The sequence below is a fragment of the Leptinotarsa decemlineata genome, unplaced genomic scaffold, assembly GCF_025532065.1.
Source record: "Leptinotarsa decemlineata unplaced genomic scaffold, Ldec_3_MD MMD2_tig00026354_RagTag_RagTag, whole genome shotgun sequence".
Taxonomy (NCBI): domain Eukaryota; kingdom Metazoa; phylum Arthropoda; class Insecta; order Coleoptera; family Chrysomelidae; genus Leptinotarsa; species Leptinotarsa decemlineata.
In genome coordinates, this window is record NW_027412702.1 from 9740299 (window position 1) to 9762447 (window position 22149).

Consider the following 22149-nt stretch of genomic DNA (forward strand, 5'->3'; position numbering starts at 1 on the left):
AGTGCTGTTTATGATTTTCATTAAATAAGCTATGTTGATTAGTGAAACAATTGATTGCAACTATATGACATTTAAAGAAACACTGGTAATGATAAAAAATGTGTCATTACTTGTTATTAGTTTATTTAATTTCAAAACATTTTTTCATAGAAGTTAAAAAGTTTTATAATAATGGTAGTTCCATTTCATATAAAAAATATTATGGGTGCCATCTCTCGAATAACTAACTGATGTGGAAGATATTTCAACCCACCCCTAGAGAAATCTGTAACTCAATCCACATTTCCCTTTATCGATCGGAAATAAAACTGCAAGCACTTACAGTTATTCGTGAATCCGCTCAGTTGACTTCTCTTGCCGCTAGAGGACTCTAGCGTAGAACTCGTCGCCGGCGACATCTGGATATCGCTGCCTGAAGTTAGATGAGGGACGTCATAGTGATGTTCGGAGACAGAGCGAGTGACTGACGTCGCCGAGGGGGTGGTGTAGGGGTACTCGTAGCACGGGGGGATTGTCTGAGTGAGGTCCGGTTGAAGAGAGAGTGACTTCTTGTCGGGGTCAGGAAAAAACTCGGGGTGATAGTCTGAAAAATGGAAAAGTAGAATTAAACATATAATATACAATAATCATCAAGGTAATTTATTCCTTGAAAATCGTCATCTGTTGATGAGGCAAATATGTTTGGCGAAACTAGAATGTCAAAGTTATTTGACATTATAATGTGCTGGTGATTATTCTGGAATGAATATTTTTCAACAAATAAATATTAAAATGATTTCATTTTCAAGGATTCTTTCAAAAAAAGTAGAAGCAATATTATTCGAGATTAACTACAATAATATATTTGTCGATTTCAGAAGTATAACGTCGTAATGTCATGTAATATTATCCAAAATGGTGCTGATGAAGTCATAAGACAAGTATCTTGTCCCGAAACTTCGAAGTACACCTTTGAGGATGATAGTGTTACATGTAAGTGACGTTTTATATCATTATGTGAATATTTTTCCCTCATGTAATTCAATGTTTATGTGAAAGCTTTCATTTCGACGGATTTTTTTCTGGTTTGTACCTGGAATTACGAATGATCTACATACGAATTCCTTCTAAGAATTCCTCCTAAGAATATTCTTTTTCAATAAAGGATAATAATTGTTATTTGTGAACCAAGATTTTCTGTTAATCGTATTTAATGAAAATTCATTATTGAAAATCTAGTGAAACAAAGTAATATCTTGGAATGCCTGGTTCGTATTCATCTCCCTTCGATATATTTAAATCAGAGGATTTTTCCGTACTCCCCAGATTGTATCTGAAAAACCTGCGCTTATTCAATATATCTCATTTGTATTCAACATCTCCGCCGAAAAGATAATGCCGTTTTATGATTTTTTCCATGTAGGTCACGCATCGAATCAAATTCCAACCGATTGACCTTTTTTCGGCGAGTAGAACGGCGAAAACGTTAGGAAGATGAAAGTCAAACAAAAGGGAAACAAATATTAGAACCTGAACGTTTACACAGCCGATTCAATAACGGTTTCGAGGGAAACCCAGATAGAAGCACATGGGAAATTCATTTATTTCAGATGTGAACATTTAACAAAACGACTGATTCGAGAATTTATATTCACTCAAACATGAGTTTTGAAAATAAAGTGATTTGTTTGGGACAGAAAATCATTAGTCTGAGAGACAAATCAGATGGATTCAACAAAAAATAGCATTGAACATCATTTAATTTCACAACAATAGATTGTGAAAACAAATATCACCGACGATTATATCACAGAATAGAGAAATAGAAATATACTCTGAAGAATGTGGGGAAAAAAGACACTGAACACAACTCTGAAATAGAATGGATATAAACATGTTAAAATAATGAATTGGGATAGAATGACTGACCAAGAATCAGGAACAACTATCCAAACCACCGCAAATTGGAACAGGGACATGGAATTCCGAATTTTCGGACAAAACTATGTGAAACACATAAAAAACTTGAATTTCACTAGTTCGGACTTCCATTCTCTACTATATAAAATGATTTGAAATCCCTGGAACAACTAAAAAAGAATAATTGAAAATGAATAGCTGAAAATAACAATTATATTAAGCAAAATAAACCTGAAATGAAATAATAGTGAATTAAATACAAGTAAAATAGAACAATTGAACAAAAATAAATAAAAATGAAGAAATGAAAACAGAAAATAAAAATAAAAAGTTGAGAGATTCCAAGTCACGTAAGTTCACGACATTTCGATTGTTAGTATCTACAATCGTCTTCGGGTGATGACTGGACTGATTCCTCCGAGAGATGATTATTTATAGGTCGTTCGAGTACTTTCACTTATCCCCGCTTTCCATTTTCCGCTTCACTGGTTCCGTGGGAGATGACCGTTTGGCGGACGTTGGCCATTTTTCGCTTGATAATGGGTTTCCATATGTTGCGAATTTCTAAACTGCCTTAGCTGAATACGTTGTTGCACAACATGTAAGCGGCTTCCTTGAATTTTCTCCTAAACCAATGTTCCTCTCTGTGCAAGATCTCAGCTTGGGACCACTCGATGAGTCCAAACATGGTCTGCTATTCCTGATTTGCTGGTTTCCCCTCGCTGTGTGTTTTTCTTGCGTTCGGCAATGCGAACATTCAATGGCCTCTTAGTTTCACCAATATAGGATTTTTCGCACTCACAGGGTATCCGGTAAATGCAATTCTTGGAATCGCAGTCCGCGTTTGGTGGCCTGGTTTTCGTGAGGCTGCTACGGATAGTGTTGCCGGATCTGAAACAGGTTCTGATGTTGTACTTGGAACCAATTCTTCTTATCCTCTCCGATAATCCTCTGATGTAGGGAAGTGCAAGCACTGGTTGAAGGCTTCTCTTCCTTGCGAGGCTCCTGCTGTCTTTCAGCCAAGGTCTTTTCTACCATCGCTTTGGAGTAGCCATTCCGTTGAAGATCATTTTTGATGATGTCTAGTTCCTTCTCGAGACCTCCCTTCGTGTTACAGAGCCCGAAAGCACGGTCTAATAAAGTCTTGGTGAAGGGGACCGACACTAAGTGGGAAACATCTGTATACCGAAAACCCACTCATACGGGACAGTATCTGAACCACGAATCCAACCACCATCAATCAACTAAAAGAGGAATCACAAGACTTTATTAGACCGTGCTTTCGGGCTCTGTAACACGAAGGAAGGTCTCGAGAAGGAACTAGACATCTTCAAAAATGATCTTCAACGGAATGGCTACTCCAAAGCTCTGGTAGAAAAGACCTTGGCTAAAAGACAGCAGGAGCCTCACAAGGAAGAGAAGTCGTCACAACCAGTGCTTGCACTTCCCTACATCAGAGGATTATCGGAGAGGATAAGAAAAATTGGTTCCAAGTACAACATCAGAACCTGTTTCAGATCCGGCAACACTATCTGTAGCAGCCTCACGAAAACCAGGCCACCAAACGCGGACTGCGATTCCAAGAATTGCATTTACCGGATACCCTGTAAGTGCGGAAAATTCTATATTGGTGAAACTAAGAGGCCATTGAATGTTCGCATTGCCGAACACAAGAAAAACACACAGCGAGGGGAAACCAGCAAATCAGGAACAGCAGACCATGTTTGGACTCATCAACACAACATCGAGTGGTCCCAGCTGAGATCTTGCACAGAGAGGAACATTGGTTTAGGAGAAAATTCAAGGAAGCCGCTCACATGTTGTGCAACAACGTATTCAGCCAAGCCAGCTTAGAAATTCGCAACATATGGAAACCCATTATCAAGCAAAAAATGGCCAACTCCCGCCAAACGGTCATCTTCCACGGAACCAGTGAAGCGGAAAATGGAAAGTGGAGATAAGTGAAAGTACTCGAACGACCTATAAATAGTCATCTCTCGGAGGAATCAGTCCAGTCATCACCCGAAGACGATTGTAGATACTAACAATCGAAACGTCGTGAACTAACGTGACTTGGAATCTCTCAACTTTTCATTTTTATTTTCTTTTTTCATTTCTTTATTTTTATTTATTCTTGTTCAATTGTTCTATTTTACTTGTATTTTATTTCACTATTATTTCATTTCAGGTTTAGTTTGCTTAATATAATTGTTATTTTCAGCTATTCATTTTTAATTCTTCTTTTTTAGTTGTTCCAGGGATTTCAAATCATTTTATATAGTAGACAATGGAAGTCCGAACTAGTGAAATTCATCATGAAACAATGTCAATCACCTTGAAACATAAAAAACTTATCAACATCAATCAGAAATCAGCAAATTATGAATTGGGAAGAAAAAGTCATTGGCACTTCGAAAAAAATGTCTATAATAAATACTAACAAAAAACTGGAGCATCAAAAACTGCATGTCGGAGAAAAGTTATTGCAGCCAACTACTCACTACCTAAAAGCCAAAATCATGAAATCCAGAATTGGCTCAAGACGCTGCTGGGCAGGGTTGGTAGATTAGGTGCAAAGTGAGTACTGCAATCCGCGAGGGTTTAATGTGGCTCGCATATATTCATACTTGACTAAATAGATTCAGTTTCCTAACGAAACCCATAACTTTATTTAGTAAGTGAAAACCCGAGCCAGTTTGGAACATAGAATAATCCACTCCAAGATTGACAGAGCTTCCCTTGGCTTACAGAACTCACCAGCACATAACATGAGTCACATAGAAATGAATGAAAATGAACTAGAAATGGTTCTCGAAAATGAAAATTCGGTAATAGATTCAACAATTTCATCGGACTTAGAACCTAAGTTAGAAATAAGCTGAGAATTATCTGAAATATGGAAATCTTCAAATTGAAATGCAGAGAATGTGAAACCTTGAAACGAAAACAAGTGATAAGAACAACATAAGTTGTGATAAATGACACCAGTGATTCCTTCAATGAAGTCCCGGATGGATATAACCTCATCACCAAGATGAAAGCAATTTTGTTGATCACAGCCAACATGGTAGATAAAGTACTATAACATAAACCATGTTGTATTTAAAATAAGCTGTATGATTATTTAAAATGATAACAATTTTCATTGGGAATTGAATATAAAGAAAAATATATACATATGAAGAAATCACAGAAGCTTCGTCAGCTTCTGCGTAATTCGTAGTACTAACCAGATATAAACATATAAGTATATGGTAAAATTTCAATTAGGAGTACAACTAATTATATGTTTCTAAAATAACCTTGACTGAGTACAGTTGTGAATGACATTTTTATTGGCCCGAATGGAATTCAACCGTTCCGGCTTCACAAAGAGTAGCCCACATCATTAGTAATTGAAATTCGACCGAAACTCCTACCACCCCATCACAAAAACTGCTTCGAAACCGACTCGTCATCTTTACATTTCGAAGAACACACCCCCATCCCCATTAGGAGACGTCGGAGGAGCGCAAAGAGAAATATCATCCTTTCCTTAGCATGATGAATTATTCTTCTTCAGGATGACTTATCGCATTCAAACTCCATTCATCACAATGGATCTCTTCGCCCTTGATATTAATGACGATGCGTTATGCTAGCTAATTGCTATCTTTATTTATTGTTGTACTTCCTTTCTGGCGTTCGACATGGAGATGATCTTAATTCCGAGCGGGAAATTGTTGGGGATCGGTCACAGCACAAAAGGTTACGGAAAAGTTTCGAGGAATAGTGGGTGAAAAAGATACAATTTGGGTAAAGCCGAAGTTAATAATAAGAAAGTCTGATATTCAAACGATTGTAAATCGATTAAATTCTTAGGTTGAGTATTGATACATTTGATAGTTTTTGATTATTCTGGAAATTGAAGTGATGGGCAAGCGAATGTTTGGCTGAAGCAGAAGCATCAGGATTGTTTTTCAGTTTTTGCACCCCACATTTTTTCTAGATTTTCTTTTCATTTTCATTGTTTCAGTAAAATTACTCGATTTTGAGAATGTTATGCCTACACTTCTATGATAGCGTAGTTTTTTCGAAGTGGATACCATAAGACCTCAAAATTTTAACGATAAATTTCCATTTTTCATTTTTGCAAGGAAAACTTTGTTACTTAGCAATATGACAGCCTGTAGGATGGGTCCATGGGACAAGGATGGGATGATTTCGAAGATATGTGATAAATGAAAAATGAAAAATAAAACTTTCTTTGTTTTTTGACACTTTTATGTATAACTAATGTTACAAATAAAAGTGGTAAAAAAACATAGAAACTTTCATTTCTCATTTTTCATGATGATCTCCTACCACGAAGTAACGGCTATAGGTATCCATCAATTGATATGTGATGGAATTGAAGAAAATTGTATCCAGAAAAAATTGTTACGGTTTTGTAAACTGTTCAGTAAAAATTTCACCATGAAATGTTTCTTGAATAAATTCAGAAGATATCGAAGGAAAGCAATAAATTTCATAAGGTTCATAACGAAGTGTTCAATCAAAGGCAATAAAATCAGTTCCAATTGGTCATTAATATCATTAATATATCTATGAATTCCTTGATTTGATTGGTGCAATCAACTTCGAAACTACCATTCGGGTGAAATATCAGAAGATATTAAATTAAGTAATCAAAGTCAGCGTGAGAACACATACGACTGTTAATAACCACTGACCATATTTATAGCGAGAGATGTACCGTGAAGATAGGTTATAATGGTAATTAATTTAATTTTACTGCATCTGGATTATTTCAATTATTGCTGACTAAATTTTCAGATGGACTCAGGAAGCAAATTCTTTAGAAAGATATGGAGGAATAGAACAAGGACAATTTTCGTAATAGGGAAATTTATCAGTCGTATATAACTGTAAATAGGTAATTGAATATATTTTTTTGGAATATCATTCTATTGCATGCGTCATTCAAATTATTGCAATCGTTGGTATGTATTATTGTTTTTTTGTCTGAATTGTCTGAATTCTAATCACTGTATGTGTATCTTTTATGAAAATTTAGCAGATTTTTTATAATTTCACAGATCTTTTGAATCGCATTACCAAGTAGACCATCTTTATGTGCGCTTTCATTGTTTTCCCTTTATTACGTATAGGTATGTACGATTTTACTTATCTTGTGTATTGATTCTTGAAAATGTTCGTTCATTGTAAATTTTTTTTCCAAACAGACGTGTTCTCGGAGCCTCGCGTCAAAATTTCTACCGGTTCGGCCTGTATATACTACAGAGCATTCGCCAAAATCTGTTCTATATATACCTGATTTGTTGATTCTATCTCGTTTGGGGTTTGCATTGAAAAGAGTTCTGCCTGAATTATTATTAAACTTTATACTCGATAATGGGGTTAAACCCGAAACCGGTAATATAAATAAATTCAACTAGTGGCAATTAGACAAAAGTGTTTTTAATCATTTTATTGAAGTGATTATGAAATACCACAAAATAAACAAGTCATCAATCACACATATTAATCCAAATGTACCAATTATAAGTCGTATAGGTAGTCACTGAAAGCTTTTACACAACCTGTATCAATGATGTAGAAAATGAGAACTCCACCAAAAAAAAGAATTCAACAACATTCATCATCATAATTCACTATCCAGCGTAGTATAAGTAGGGTAAGTTATTGTTTTCCAGCAGGTATTTTTACCAAAATCTATTGTGTAGGTTTCATTTCAAAATATTCATTTTCTTTTACTAACGTACAAGTGTGTCGATTCATTTCGTTATTAATCTTGGTATGGAACTAAATGTCCCCAGAACATTTCGAAAGTAGACATTGAAATCAGATTATTTTCAGTTGTCATTGAAAAAAATTTCAGTTGACAAATTTTCAAATGATTCAGAGATTATAATTTCGGATCGCTTATTTTGAATGTTCTTTCATACACCTCACCAAACATTTCGAAGAAATACAAACGAGTTATTGGTATTTTATTTTCTTGTTATTCGTGTTTAATTTTCGTTCGGGTAATTTGAAAGTGAACGCACATGCCTATCCCAATTTAAATATTCGGTGACGTTTTTGAAACACGTGAACAGTTGTTAAGTAAAAGAGCGCGACCCGTGAAATCAACGATTTAAAAACATCGTTTATCTTCTGGCTTGTCTAAATTGTAACTTCAGACAGTCTTTCACGTTGCCGGCCTCCCACATTAGTTTCGTTTCTTTTTTTTTCTTTTTCTGTTTTTCGAGCTATCAATTTGGTTAGAAAAGCATGAAAGGAGGAAAAGTGCCGCGTTACCGGTTGACTGTCTGAGGAAAATGAACGACTTCTACAAGAATTGATGACGCTATTAAGAAAATGAATAGTAGACAACATCTGATCTGTTTAATAAATGAGGAGAGAGATCATCTTTCGTGTTTAATAATAACGAATATGGTAATTTGAATTTATTTTGAGACAATTTCGAAACTTTTCTACTTGATAACTTTGAAATTCATCATCCAGCCAAAAATTTTGACTTTATCCTCAGTTTTTATGAAAAAAAACGTATAAATCTATAAATTTCGGTAAGTATTACGCAACTTTGCTGATATATTCCAAAAATACTTGCAGATTTAGATTTTTTTGTTGCAATATAATATTTGACAAATTTTTATGTGGCAATAATAATTAATATTTTTTTCTTACGAAAACTTTCTAATTGGTTTCTTTTTATGTTTTATTCAGTCTTAGCATATTGTAACGTTATATTCTTCACAATATTTTGACGTTGAAATGTTACTTCTATGATGTAAACTTGTTTGGGTGAAATTTGGGTATAGTACATTTTTGTTGATTCATTATGTCAAATTCCACGATTTTATATTAGATACATTCATTACTTTCCGAAAAATAATAGGAAAATTATCCTTCATAAATAGTATACCTTATGAAAATACGTATTGAGCCAAAAACTTTCTATAACGCTCTAGCATTATTTTCATGTTGTGATATAATTCACAATTTACAAAAGATAAATACTAATCATAGTCTTGAAATGAATTTTTGATGAGTATTCGGGAAAATTGAACAAAATTATCAATTTCATTTGAAGACACAATATTATTTCGATCAGAAATGTTTTCAATTAAGGGTTGTTTTGATGACAGTTAACAAGTATTTTTGTTCTTCACTTAAAATTAAATTTTCTTAGTGAAAGGTGAATCGATGGTCAACAATAGCAGATCAGTTAGGTGTAATAATTCCACCAACTAGAGATTAATAATAATAATAGTAATAATAATAACGAATTTATTGGAACTATTCGTTTCCCATCCTCAGGCTCAAACAAGCTAATAAGCATAATGTGGTCCTTCTCGACCATCAGATCAAGACGATATTTGTCGTGGAGTTTTCAGCTCCTGGGGAGACGAATATCGTCCGAAAAGAAGAGGAAAAACGGATAAAATATCGAGATTTTCTCTTCGAACTCCGCAGACCCTATTCAGATCACTCTGTCAAGATGGTTGTACTGATTATTAGAGTCCTTGGTGGAATTATACTCTCTCTACTCTCGAATCTTAAAATCATACCGGCTTGCCGCACTAAGGCAGAAATCTTAGCCGGACAGATGCAGAAGGCTGTCAGTCTTGGCTCACTGCGCTTGCTCAGGGCACACGATTCTCGGACCCAATGATCCCACGGTGTGGGGAGTGTTCATTGGTTGATAATGCCGGCATGCCCGCCCGAATGTATCGGGGCTTTGGGGGAAAGAGGCCTGTCCAGCGCATATACTACCTCCAAAATAATAATAATGAATATCTTCATTACCAATTGATAAAAAATAAATCACATAGATTAATTTGAACGTTTGTTAAATGCATAAATATTTTAATTTTTTTTACATAGTTCGAATTCTACACATCGGAAAATGTATATTCAAAAAAATCCACAAAAATTTTCCTATTTGGAATAACTTTATTGATAGTTTGTAAAATAAATTAACAAATTTCATAATCCTAGTTCTCGTACGTACACAGCGGCTGCAGACGATTATATTTTGCAGTAAATTTTAGACTTGATTATGATTTTAGACAGATTGTGAACAGATTGTAAACAGATTTTTTTAAACAGATGAAAACTTAGAAAACCTCATGAAAAAATAAAAAATAATATTTAGTTAATTTCTATCGAAAAATATTGAATGGTAACGATAGCAATACAAATACTAGTATTAGTATTACAACCATTATTTAGTTTAAAAGAGTATTAAAAATTTCTATAATTGGTGTTTATACTATCCATACATTAATAATTCTTATCATTTCGTGTCACATAGAAGTAGTACTGAGTGGAGATATTACTATTAGTAGAAAAGTCATCAGCTGAATTTCAGTAGCATATCTACTGGACAAATTTACTTCCGAGCCACCAACAAACCTGATGAGTTCTGGCTTGGAACAAAATATTTTTTCAGATATTTTAAAATTCTCATAAATAACACATGAAAAAGTTGATTTCGATAGTACATAGAACAGTAATGAAATATATTATATAACAGGGTTCAATCCTGGGTTCTGTATACTTTTTATTACCAATGATTAATTATTATTTGTTCAATAGTTGTATTTTTATATTAAGCTATATTTTTTTATTTTCTATTTATCCATTTATCTAACAATAACTTTTGTAATTAGACAGTTGGACGGTATGCGTATATAAATGGTCCACCATTAACCACCTAGTGACATTTCGTCGTAAAATCTCTTGGAATATTTTTATATTTCATATACTGATATCATCATTAATCAATATATACCATAAAGTTTGGTGTGACACCATAAAGACACCTGACAAAAGTTCCATTCTCATATAAATCCGCATCCACACTAAAAACAGTCAACCTCGTAATTGACGTACATAATCCGAAACCTCCCATTATAATAAAATATATTTTTTACCGCTCCACTTTTTTATTTTAACTGCCGCACACATGTTTTTCATTTTGAAAGTTCATTAGTGACGACGTAAAATTCTAGGCATTTCTTTAATTGACCGGCCATTTATCCATCATATATTTTCATTTGGAGAAACTTTACAGCCACAGTCGAGTCGACGCCATGTGGGTGAATGAATTAATCTTGTACCGGGAATCGCAAAAAATGAACATAGTCGGTTCATAGTCGGAAATTAAGTCGTAATAAATCGTTGCATGAAAACTTTCAATGGTTTATATAAGGTTGTTTTGAAAGTTTTGTCCCTTTCAATGTCATATGTTTTTGTAGCTTCGTATCTCAATGAAAATGTATTCTACCGTGTCGTGGTGTATACTGGTCGATAGAGAATTTTGTTCTCTATACATTGATGATGATAGTTTTCTTCCTCTTTTCACCTCATTACTATATAATGTCGTTAAGCGGTTTTCGGCCAGTTTTCCTCTACGAATTCAAGTGGAACCAAAGCGCTACCGAAACAGTCCGAAAAATTACCCAAACATTAGGCAATGCTGATGTAAATAAACGCACTGTTTGACGTTGGTTTGCGAAATTTCGTTCCGAAGATTTCAGTCTCAAAGATGATCCCCGACCTAAAGTAATCGAGGACGAGGATTTGAGCACCCTGGTGGAGACTGACCCATCACATACTGTACGTGGGATAGTGGAAGAACTGGGCATCAGATCCCATGCGGTTTTCGATGGTTTGAAAGGTCATAAAGCTCGAAAAATTGGTGCTCCACGATTTGAACGATCGACAGAAATTGTCACGTTTTGAGGTTTGTTGTTCTATGCTTCTGGGCAAACAAAACAATCCTTTGTTTGATCGGACGATCGGACGATCGGACCGTTAGTGTGATGAAAGGTGGATCCTCTACGACAACAGGAGACGTTCAAAACAGTGATTGGAACCTAATGAGGAAATTGAAGAAACGTAGCGAAAATTGTGTCAGAAGTAGCTGATCCTTCTCCATGACATCTGTCCGCAAGTTTCACAAATCATGTTCCGAAAATTAAACGGATTGAGTGCCAAAGTTCTGTCCCACGTACCCCCCATCACTTCGATAACTTTCTCACCGGTAAAACCTTCACCAATTAGGACCAGGCAAAAACTGCCTTCGTCTACTTGAATTGAATAAGTATTCACTGAGATATTATAGTTTGAAGTAGATTAATAAACACCAACAAAACTTTTGAAACAACTTAATACCTTAGAAACTTAATATCATTTTTTTTCCATAATATTTTCATATCAGAGTTTCCAATTTTTTACAAAAATTTAAAAATGTATTTTTAGTTTCAACAATAAGTCACATCAACAAATGATTTATGAATAGAATGATCACATTTGTTCTTACTATCACTGTTGATAAAGGGAAACATGTCGTGAGTGTCGTGTAGTTTATGACATTCTTACTACAGTTGGGAAAGCGAATGCATTACCAATAAATATTTTCAGAAAGCATCTTCTTACACAAGTGAAAAACGAATATTCAGAGGGAACTTTTATTTGGATGATGTACTCGGTACATAGAGTCTTAATCAACTCCTGATGATGCAAGTAACACTATATTGTGAGATTTCCATTAGATAGTTTACAAAATCGCAACACGTGTTTCGCTAGACAATAGCTCTATCAAGCGTTTCCATACGTAGTTAACTTATATCAGATTGATGGCGTATGAATGTTATTTCGTTGTGCTTGTTTTAAAATAGAAATTTACGTAGAAAAATCTGTACTAGCACACTTTCTATTGAAATTCATAAACTGTTGAGAAGCGTTTGTGGAATAAAAGTGTCATTGCATCAAGGCAATATAAATATAACGTCGATATCATCAGGCAATGAAATAATAAGCCGACAAGCAATATCTCATCCCATAAAACAATCTTCTCTCTCCCCTCGTACAAGCCATATGGATGTCACAATTTATGTTATACATACGTAACTCTGTGATTAAATCATTTACACGGTGCTCGATTATTTATAGAGGTATTTTGTGCCCGGCAGATGTTTCATGTAAATTTTGGTCATAAAGTACCTTTTAGAACCACATGGGAGCTTTTATCTATGCAGTCTCGTTGATTTATAAGATAAAAAACGGCCGAGTAATTTTTTTTCCGAAAATTTCGAACGTGGGGGTCGGTCGAGTTTTAAATTAATTTTTTCGTAGGAATCAATTTGTCATACTCTGGAAATGAGATGAGTGGTTTGTTTATTTTGATGTTGTTTACTACGTTTAAATAGACATCTGTTCTGTAATTCGAATATTAAGATATGGTCTGATCTGAATATTAATAGAATTAAAATTGCTTACTATTGAGGAACGATTTGGAACAGACATCTTAATAAAATGTTATGGGATGAAAAGCGGTTCATCTGAAATCTAAATTTCCTATACGTTGTACAACATACTATAACAACACATCTGAAAAGACTGTCGAAGAGGATCAGAAAAATTGTATCGAAATAGAATATTGAAACGTATAACATCCGGTTGCAACAGAAAATTCAAATAAACAAATATGAACAGCGATTCCAAGAATTACAAAATCGACAAATAAAAAAGCATTCGACCATATAGTTCGATGTATATTTCAGTTGAGTTGACAGTAGAGCATTTTAAAATTTTCACGGCGACTTACACTCCGGATTTGGTTACTAGGGATTTTTAGGTGTTCCTAAAACTGAGTTTTCGCTGATGAGATATAAAATGAAGACCAATCACGAGGTCGTTAAAGTTGGACAAGTGATTATGAACCAAGAGGTATTACTTTAGAAAATAGCTTGAACATTTGGGAGACTGAATGAATGTATCATTTCTCTGAAGCGCTTTTACTTCTGATTTTTTAACAGTCTTTCGTAGTCAGTGATTCATCTATTAATTGATTTGCTCGTCAAGAGAGTTGACTTTCAAAAAATAGGAACTGAATGGAACATTTATGAAAAATTCACAAACTATTTGATGCTTATGATAACTTACCGTTGGACGCCATGTTGTAGAGGCTTTGATGCTGGCCTTTCTTCCGGTAGATTTTGATAACGAAAAACGAAAGGAAGCAGACCAAGAAGATAGCTACCGTGAGGCCAATATATAGAAGAATATCGTTTTGAGTACTCTGGATGTTGGCTGAAACAAAAAATAATATGAAAAAAACTGATAAGGCAGCTTATATTTTTAACATTTAGTTGTTTTTGTTTAATATGAATAGGTATGAGCTTTTTGTCTGGAGTAATAACAAAAAAATGATTATAATTCCTATTGAATAATATTGAGATTGAGATTGTCATTGAGATTGTTCATAAAACATTTTCTGTTATTTTGAGAACCGTTTGACTGTTTCCGCTATATGCTGTGTATACTTGGGAACCGTCTAAAATATTTATTTATTCTCAATCTTCAAAAAATACGGCAGCTTCATAGTAGTACTGCGTCTTTCCACCCATCGTTTCCTCTAGTAGCTTCTTCTGTTCTTTAAATTGTTCGACTTCTGTGATCCAGTGCCTCACATGACATGTTTCTGTTTTTTTTTGCACTGCCTGCAGCTGAGATCTCCCTTGAACATCCGTATTTTATTCAGGTGTCCTCTGGATGGACAATGTCCAGTAAGTAACCTCGTGAGTATTTTCAACCATTTCTTGCTTTTCTTGAAGCAAATGATTTTTCAGACAGTTCCTTTAGAAAGGATTTCCGGTGTGTTTTCAAGTATAATTTCCTAAGTACCCTTTATGTATCCTCCATTTCCTGGTCTGGTCTCACACCATGGATGGTGCTAATTATGGAGTTGATGGTCTGTCATCAGTACACTGACCAACGATCTCGTTGTGTTCTTTAGTATCATGTGATCAGTGAACAACATGTTTGGTTCCTCTACATATTCAAAAATGTTGATGTTGGTGTGGATTTCATTATTCCCGTTACTTTCAAAAAAGAAATTTTTACATTCCGTAGTGGTCAGTTGTTTCATCTTTGACTGATAAGCTAAATGTTCAGAATCAATTTCATATGCCTTCAGGATCATAAGGACGATGATAGTGGCTGGTGCCTGAGACTGTTGGCAGGAATGGGTACCATTTTCACTGGACTGGACCGCCTGATTCATTAGACGTACTCTGTGACTGTTGGCAGTAACTGGCACCAGTTCCACTGTACTGGAGCATCTTATTCAGACGATGCCACTAGCTGTCTGTGGCTATGGGCACTGAACGTCTCAAGAGTTGTTGACTGCAGCACATAATGAGCGATACGTCTCCAAATCCGTTGACGATTGGTTACTGATAAAAAAACTAGAAGCTGATCTATTACAACCAGTTACTGGCAAGTTTACATGGAGCCAGGGCTGGCGTTCGAGTGAGTCTGATGCTAGCCACTAGCATCGTATAAGTGATCCATAATAACCGGTGAAACTTTAGGCGCACAGTCATATTTATCTCTAGTCTACATCTTAAAGTCTCTGTTTATTGAAAAATACTTCGAATGAAATTGCTATGTTAATGAAAAACTCTCTTTTCAGTTTCTGAATGGATTTTCAGTAGGCTTTTACTGCGTGAAGGTATATCGAACCATATTCTGATTTTGACAATAGATACTGAAGAGAACCATAAATTCAGGTTGAGCAAAGAGTGCCAACAGTTGGAGATAATTATGTTAAAGTTATTTTTCCGATTTGTTGGTGCATATCAGTAGTAGTAGAAATGTGTGTTGTGAAGACAACTACAGCACTTCATCAACGCGTTCTCATCGCTTTTCATAATGTATATACCGCAGTTGTAGGCGAAACGTCCGGCATATCAACCTGCAAGTTACAACCAACAAAAACGAGAAATAGCTTCCATAGAAATTTTAGATTTAATACCTGCACAAAGTGTTTTCCTTTCAAATGGGTGTGTATGAAACATTTAGCATTTCATATCCAGAAAAGCTACTTATCGTCCATTAAAAAAACAAAAAAATGATAAACAGAAGATATCATATATTGAAATATTCGTTATTTCGTAAAATATTCCCTCATATTATTGTCCATTCGGGGCTGCCAAATAAAACGAACGGAGAAGAGGAAATAAAGCACGAAATAACATTTTGTGCCATTGCGAGTTGAAACGAACTTTAAATTAGTTGCTAATAAAGTACATTGGCACAATAACAATTTACATGATCCAATTCCGAGTCGACTTGGGAATTTCAACTCAATTTGTGAATCTACCTTTCCGAATTATACACGTTAAAATATTTTAATCCTGTGACCGAGCCCGCCGTTGTAGAAGTTAATTTCGAACCAATTTCGATGAGGGGATGGAAAAAAATAACAAAACTGAAACGTATTTTTTGCGTGAAGCAACATGTTATATACGGAGAGTCAGTTTGAAAAGTTTTCATACGTAATTATTGCAGGAAATGATATATCACTTCATAATGTAACTAATGTAAATGAAAAGTCCTCCGTCACTACTTTCAAACCATCATTTGAAAAAAAGTTTTATTGTGTTTAGTGAAAAAGAAGATTAGATGGCTCCTAAATATTGTGTGAAAAATATCAACCAAATCTTCGATCATTTTTTGACAATGGACGTACAAACACTTCAACAATATCAGTTTACCATATTTTATTAAAAACGGAATTGATATATCCCCAAAGAAAAAGTCTAAAAGAGCTGGCTCCAAACCTTCTATCCAGAAATGTCTCGTTTGAATTGAGTTCCTCTCAAACATATGAATGTGCAGATTGCCTTTACAGCCTCTACAGAAATAAATGACAACAAAGACCAACCAAACATTACCTTTCGTAGCATGATTGTTCGTAAATCTACAAAAAATGGTTCATTGTGAAATCTCATAATTTTCAATTGGAGTAAGCACAATGTGTGTCTATTTGATTGGTAACACTACTGTCGAAGCAAGCTTTGTATGCAGTAATAATACTTTGTGTTCTTCGTTTATAGAGACAAAATCAATGTTCTCAGCTAGGTAGAATGCCTAGTGCCTGAGAAGTTGACACTCACCACTATATCTGTCAGTATCTGCAATCAATACACTGTTTGTTTGTTTGTGTTTTTCCGGTGGCATTTATTTTTTTGTCAAGGCGATCATAACAATGTAGAATTTGAAGAGACTAAACTAAAACTGCGAACAAGCGGTAATCTAGTATGCGAGTATTTAAACTAGTACGTCAGTATGCGACAATCTCGGCTCCAGTTTGTGAGGCTGTATCAAAGCTGTTGATAAAGGGATAGGCCACATTTGTCACCAACAAATTCTATGCACCAATAACTCACTTCGTCGTTAATTAATCAATCGCTATCGAGGCGGCACACTCGTGATGTCGTCTTCCCATAAGGAATTCTTCTCCGATACAAAACGAGAAAAGGAACAACACTTCGCACTACACAATGCGATCCACGTCTCCTCCTAACCGCACAATCTCGATCTGGGCACATAAATCGAGGCGAAATCACTTGAACAGCTGCTTCGTAATAAGCTGCGATGGGAAACCTTCCATACATCAATCCTTGCAATTGATCTCATTGTCTAACCGAGAATATCTAGCGGATACAATGCGGATCTCGCGGCAACGGAAAAACTTTGTGCACTTCGTTTAATTTACGGCTAAGAGACGTTATCGCCGAGGAGCTGGGATACGACGTGACGCCCTGTCCTCATTAAAGAAGGTACAAGCTGTGTAATGGCGATTTCTGAAATATTTGGGAAATTGGTTCTTCGGGACGGATTGAGGAAATACTTGTCAAGGTACATTCCGGAGTTTTTCAAAATCCATGGAGACATCTGTTTCTGAGTACATCAATAATTGGAATACTTCAACATAGAAAGCGATCATCAATATGGTTTCTGAATCAGAAATCAATAGGCGACCTTACATATGTAACCCTCCTTTGGGATAATGCAATCGAGAAATATCGCAGTCTCGATGTTTCGAAGACTTTTGACTGTGTTTAGCGTGAGAGTTCACTAAATGAAATTAGATATTACGACTCTCCAGATTTCTCAAAGAATGTTCCTCACAAGTTGGCATTAATGGTCCTCTCGCCGATTTCTAATCTGGTGTTCCTCGGGAAACCATATTGTCTCCAAACTATTTCTATTATATAGCAACAATATATAAGAAAATACTAGTTTTTTCTTTCCTTTCAGTTGTATTCAATTCTATGAAAACCGAGGCATCAGTCTCTCTGAGAATGTGAGAGTGGTGATCCCTGACATCATAATATGACAGCACACAATTCTACTCGCTGTAGAGCACGGCCTGAGTCTACAAAGATGGACGTCGACTTATCTCTTTGTAACATTAGAAGCAAGGGCTTCCCAGTTTCCCAACTCTCCAAAATTTTCAGCAACAGAAGCAGAATATACATCGGGGATGGAAACTACCCCGCGAACGTTTATGGTCAAACGATGATTCACCTGTACCAGAGGCCTCATGGGAATGGAAATCTTGCACCCTGAACATCAGACATCACCAGTATCGACCAATCAACTAGAACTTCTTCAGTATACCATTATAAACTGCCGTAGAGGGTTTTCCAAAAGACGGTTCACATAAATTATCCCAGAGCTGCACATTTCGGCCAGGATGGCTACAGATTGTTTGAGCGTCTCGTAGCTGGTGGGTGCAGTCATGGGAAGTTGTCTCCCCGACATGTGTCATAGGAGACCTACTTTTCGAGCCACATATACATGTGTATTTTTGATAATCAGATTTTTAATGGATTGTCTGTCAGTCTTGGAAAGGATTAGATCATTTGCCAATGTTCCTTGGGTCAGGGAAGGTTAAATATCAATCACTGCTGCACAGCATCAATTAACATTTCTGTAGATTCGTAGAGAACTTGAGAAGGCTGTTATTAAGGAATATCTTCTAACTTTTCCATTTTAATGTCGGTGTTCCCAATATAGAAGTCGAGAATTGAAGTTCCCATTCAATCACAACATTTCGCAGGTAACGTTAAAGGGCGTATTGACTATTTTCAAATTGGTGAAACAATCTTCATGCCAGTGAATCCTGAGGTCAGAGAAAACATAGATATTTGAGGGCATACAAAAAGTTTCTCCATGTACCGTTCAAAAATCATACAGCTTGTCAAATCTAGGAAGAGACTTGAGAATTTCCTTTCTCTCTCTCTCTCTCTCTTCCCTCCTCTAGCGGGCGGGACTATAACGAAATTTAAAAAGCTTTTCCTACATTTGACAAACTGTATGTACATTGCATCCGGGATTATTTAACCTTCCCACTATTTTTGGGGAAAGACGTAGGTAGAAGGTACTTTCAGTTACTGAAACTACTTTTTTATAAAGATAGAAGTAGAAAGCCAAAAACGTTTTTAGAAGCATTATATATATATTCTTATGAGATGAATGTGCAAATATGTATAGATACCATAAATAACATAAATTGATACCATTTTTCTCTAGTCTAAATACTGTCTATATTATCTACATCGAATAGAGGCCAACATAAATCAATTATAGTGGCAACGCTCTCAGATCAATTCAAGGATTCTCTTGCAGTCTGCATCTCCATAAAAGAGACAGAGAGAGATAGAACCCCCACTCTTTGTATTATCACCTGACATAATGCCTTTGTCGCTAAAACTACGCACACACTTTTGAGATAATATCGCAATAAAAGTACTTGTATAGAAATATTATCGCAGTTATAAATATTACAGTTATAAATATTATTCTGCTAAAAATAATGAATAATTCATGATGTATCTTCAATCGGCGTTATCGTAGGAAATTATATTTTATGAACTTCCTTCGAGAGATTGCTTTCATCGGAAGGTGCAACTGTATTTATTGTTTTATAATTATTATAATGAACTGGGTGTGGTAGAATATTTTGTTGATCACTCAATTATTCGAAAAGAAAAACTATAAGAATCTAGCGGTATGAAATATACTTTACGATCCATTCTCATACCCACCAAATATACACACAAAATTCATAAAAATCGGCCAAGACGTTTTGGAGGAGTGCGACTACAAACACCGTGAAATGTATATGGAAATATTGTCAACATCTCAGGAAAATTCTTAGAAGGAACAGAGTTTGATCACCCTATACAGAAGTGCAGTTCTCTAAGCGAAAACACGTCACAAAACGAGGGATATGTCAGAAATTCAAAAATTGGGTAAAAAATTAATTATTTCAGAATAAATACCACTGACAGAATCTGCACAACATTATCAATCAGAAATAATATCCTGTCTGTTGCAGAAAATTGGAAGAAACATAATAAAATTGTTATAATTAATTATAAATGATGAAATGTTTGAAAAAAATAGTTGTAAATAGCTTCCTTAGTTACGAACGTTGAATGATGCTTGATTGTCGTCAAATCAGTACATCACTTCACGAAAAAGGAGAGAAACCAGGTATTGATACATTAATATCCAAAGCTGGAACTTGTCACCAAATAAAATATAAATATGCATATAATAGCTTTGTTCAAATAGACGATAAGGACAATAAATTTAAAATTATATTCATGAATATTTCTTGCATTTCCACATTTCCAAACAACAACAAAGCGATTTGTGTTTGAACTAATAATTGACGTTTACATAAAATAATTCACAGTTTGGGTTTGGCATAGAACATATTATTAGGCTAGATTAATGTTTTGTGAACTTTTATAATTTTTCACCCTTTTACACTTTCATTAAATTTTTCTTTATTCATTTTCGAGTGTCTCTTAAAAAAATCACAGGTACATTTGAAGATCGTGTTGTTTCCTGGTAAGTTATATTTATATTTGAGCAAAAATCTACCTGATGTGTTAAGAAAATTCCTATACATTGAGATATAGAAATTCAAACTCAACAAAAAAGTCGACCCAAATGAATCACACATATTTTTAGCTAATGCTTTTTGAATTGCAACGTCTAATATCTTTCCTTGAAGATAGCTATTCTAGAGTTCGATATTTCAAATGATTACCAACTTCCTAACAAGGGGTTTCGACTTAAAGTTGTTTTGGAGAGTATCATATCTTGAGCAATAGAAACAATTGTGTTGAAAAGTTCTTTGAGTGGAACTTGTAAGCTCTCGTGGAGTAAGGTGATGATGACTAGTTCATAACCCTTTTTATATATAGTTGGGTGGGTGAGATGGTCTGGTCAAGTGAAGATACCATTTTTTGCTTCAAAGGGAGTTTATCTGTCTGTTAGGTATTGGACGAGTATCAATCACATTTATTTACTTTGTACTCACTCTACAAGCCATTTTTTGTATCGTTAATGTTTATCATTACAATTGAATTCTAAAAAGTTCTATAAATTTTCAAAATCACTTTTAGTAGTTATTTATCTAAATAAAATTTCTGTCCGAACTTCAATTGGCGATTTGATACTCATGATGATCAAATGATATCATCATTCAAGGGATATTGTCTAATGTGACACTATAAGCGAGATAGATGGTATAAGTGCAAAACATATTCAATTTATCTGTATGCCTGACATAATCACCAAAATTATGGTAGGTATATGCGGGAATACTTATCTACAGGGATATATATTTGGCTATTCATCATAAACTGATAATTTGCGACAATCCGAATATAACGATACGTATCAAATGAATGTAAGTGACTATTAAAAAATATCAGGAATTGTATATGATTGTATAACTTAACATACAGTTGTTTTTGAAGTGTAATAGAAAATTACTTGTTTATCCATTACTCTCTCTCTCTCTCTCTCAAATAGAGGCTGAGACCTGGAGAAATAAATCTGCAATAGGAAATATGAAGAATAAGGGCGATTAATGGAAAAAAAATGAAATGAAAAGAGAAATGAAAATTTCTATGTTTTTACCACTTTCATTTGTAACTAACTTTACTGCAGTTTCGTTCTATATGGACATTCTCAAACTTATACAATAAAAAAAAAAGTTTATTGTATAAGTTTGAGAATGTCCATATAGGACGAAACTGTAGTAAAGTTAGTTACAAATGAAAGAGTTGAAAACATGAAATTTTCATTTCTCTTTTCATTATGATCTCCTACCACGTAGTAACGGCTACATCCATCAATTTATTAAAAAATGAAATATTGGTCAGAGTATTTTCAGAAGAGTATCTATATGTGGAACTAGAAGAATGAAGAAAAATAAATGAGGAGCAAGGAATTTAATCTACTGGGAAAAATGAAAGGTGTCAGATACTGTTTAATTGGGCAGAGTTACGTGCAAGAACAAAATAACCCCTTGAAGACACAGATATGTGTCAATAAAATGAATGAAAAATGGTATAC

The 22149-nt window shown here is 34.8% G+C and overlaps 1 protein-coding gene and 1 long non-coding RNA gene across 7 annotated transcripts in view; one reads left to right on the forward strand and one right to left on the reverse strand.

The window, feature by feature from the left end:
* LOC141486454 (uncharacterized) overlaps positions 1-22149 on the forward strand; it is a 427453-nt gene that overhangs the window by 373658 nt on the left and 31646 nt on the right. The window lies entirely within an intron of this gene.
* Positions 1-22149, reverse strand: part of unc-5 — a 706638-nt gene that overhangs the window by 2887 nt on the left and 681602 nt on the right. For all 5 annotated transcript variants that reach the window (XM_074184449.1, XM_074184448.1, XM_074184450.1 and 2 more), the window contains 2 exons: positions 13861-14007; positions 323-583 (listed from right to left, as the gene is read on the reverse strand). In XM_074184449.1, coding sequence (XP_074040550.1) covers positions 323-583; positions 13861-14007 — 408 coding nt within the window. The remainder of the gene's footprint in view (positions 1-322; positions 584-13860; positions 14008-22149) is intronic.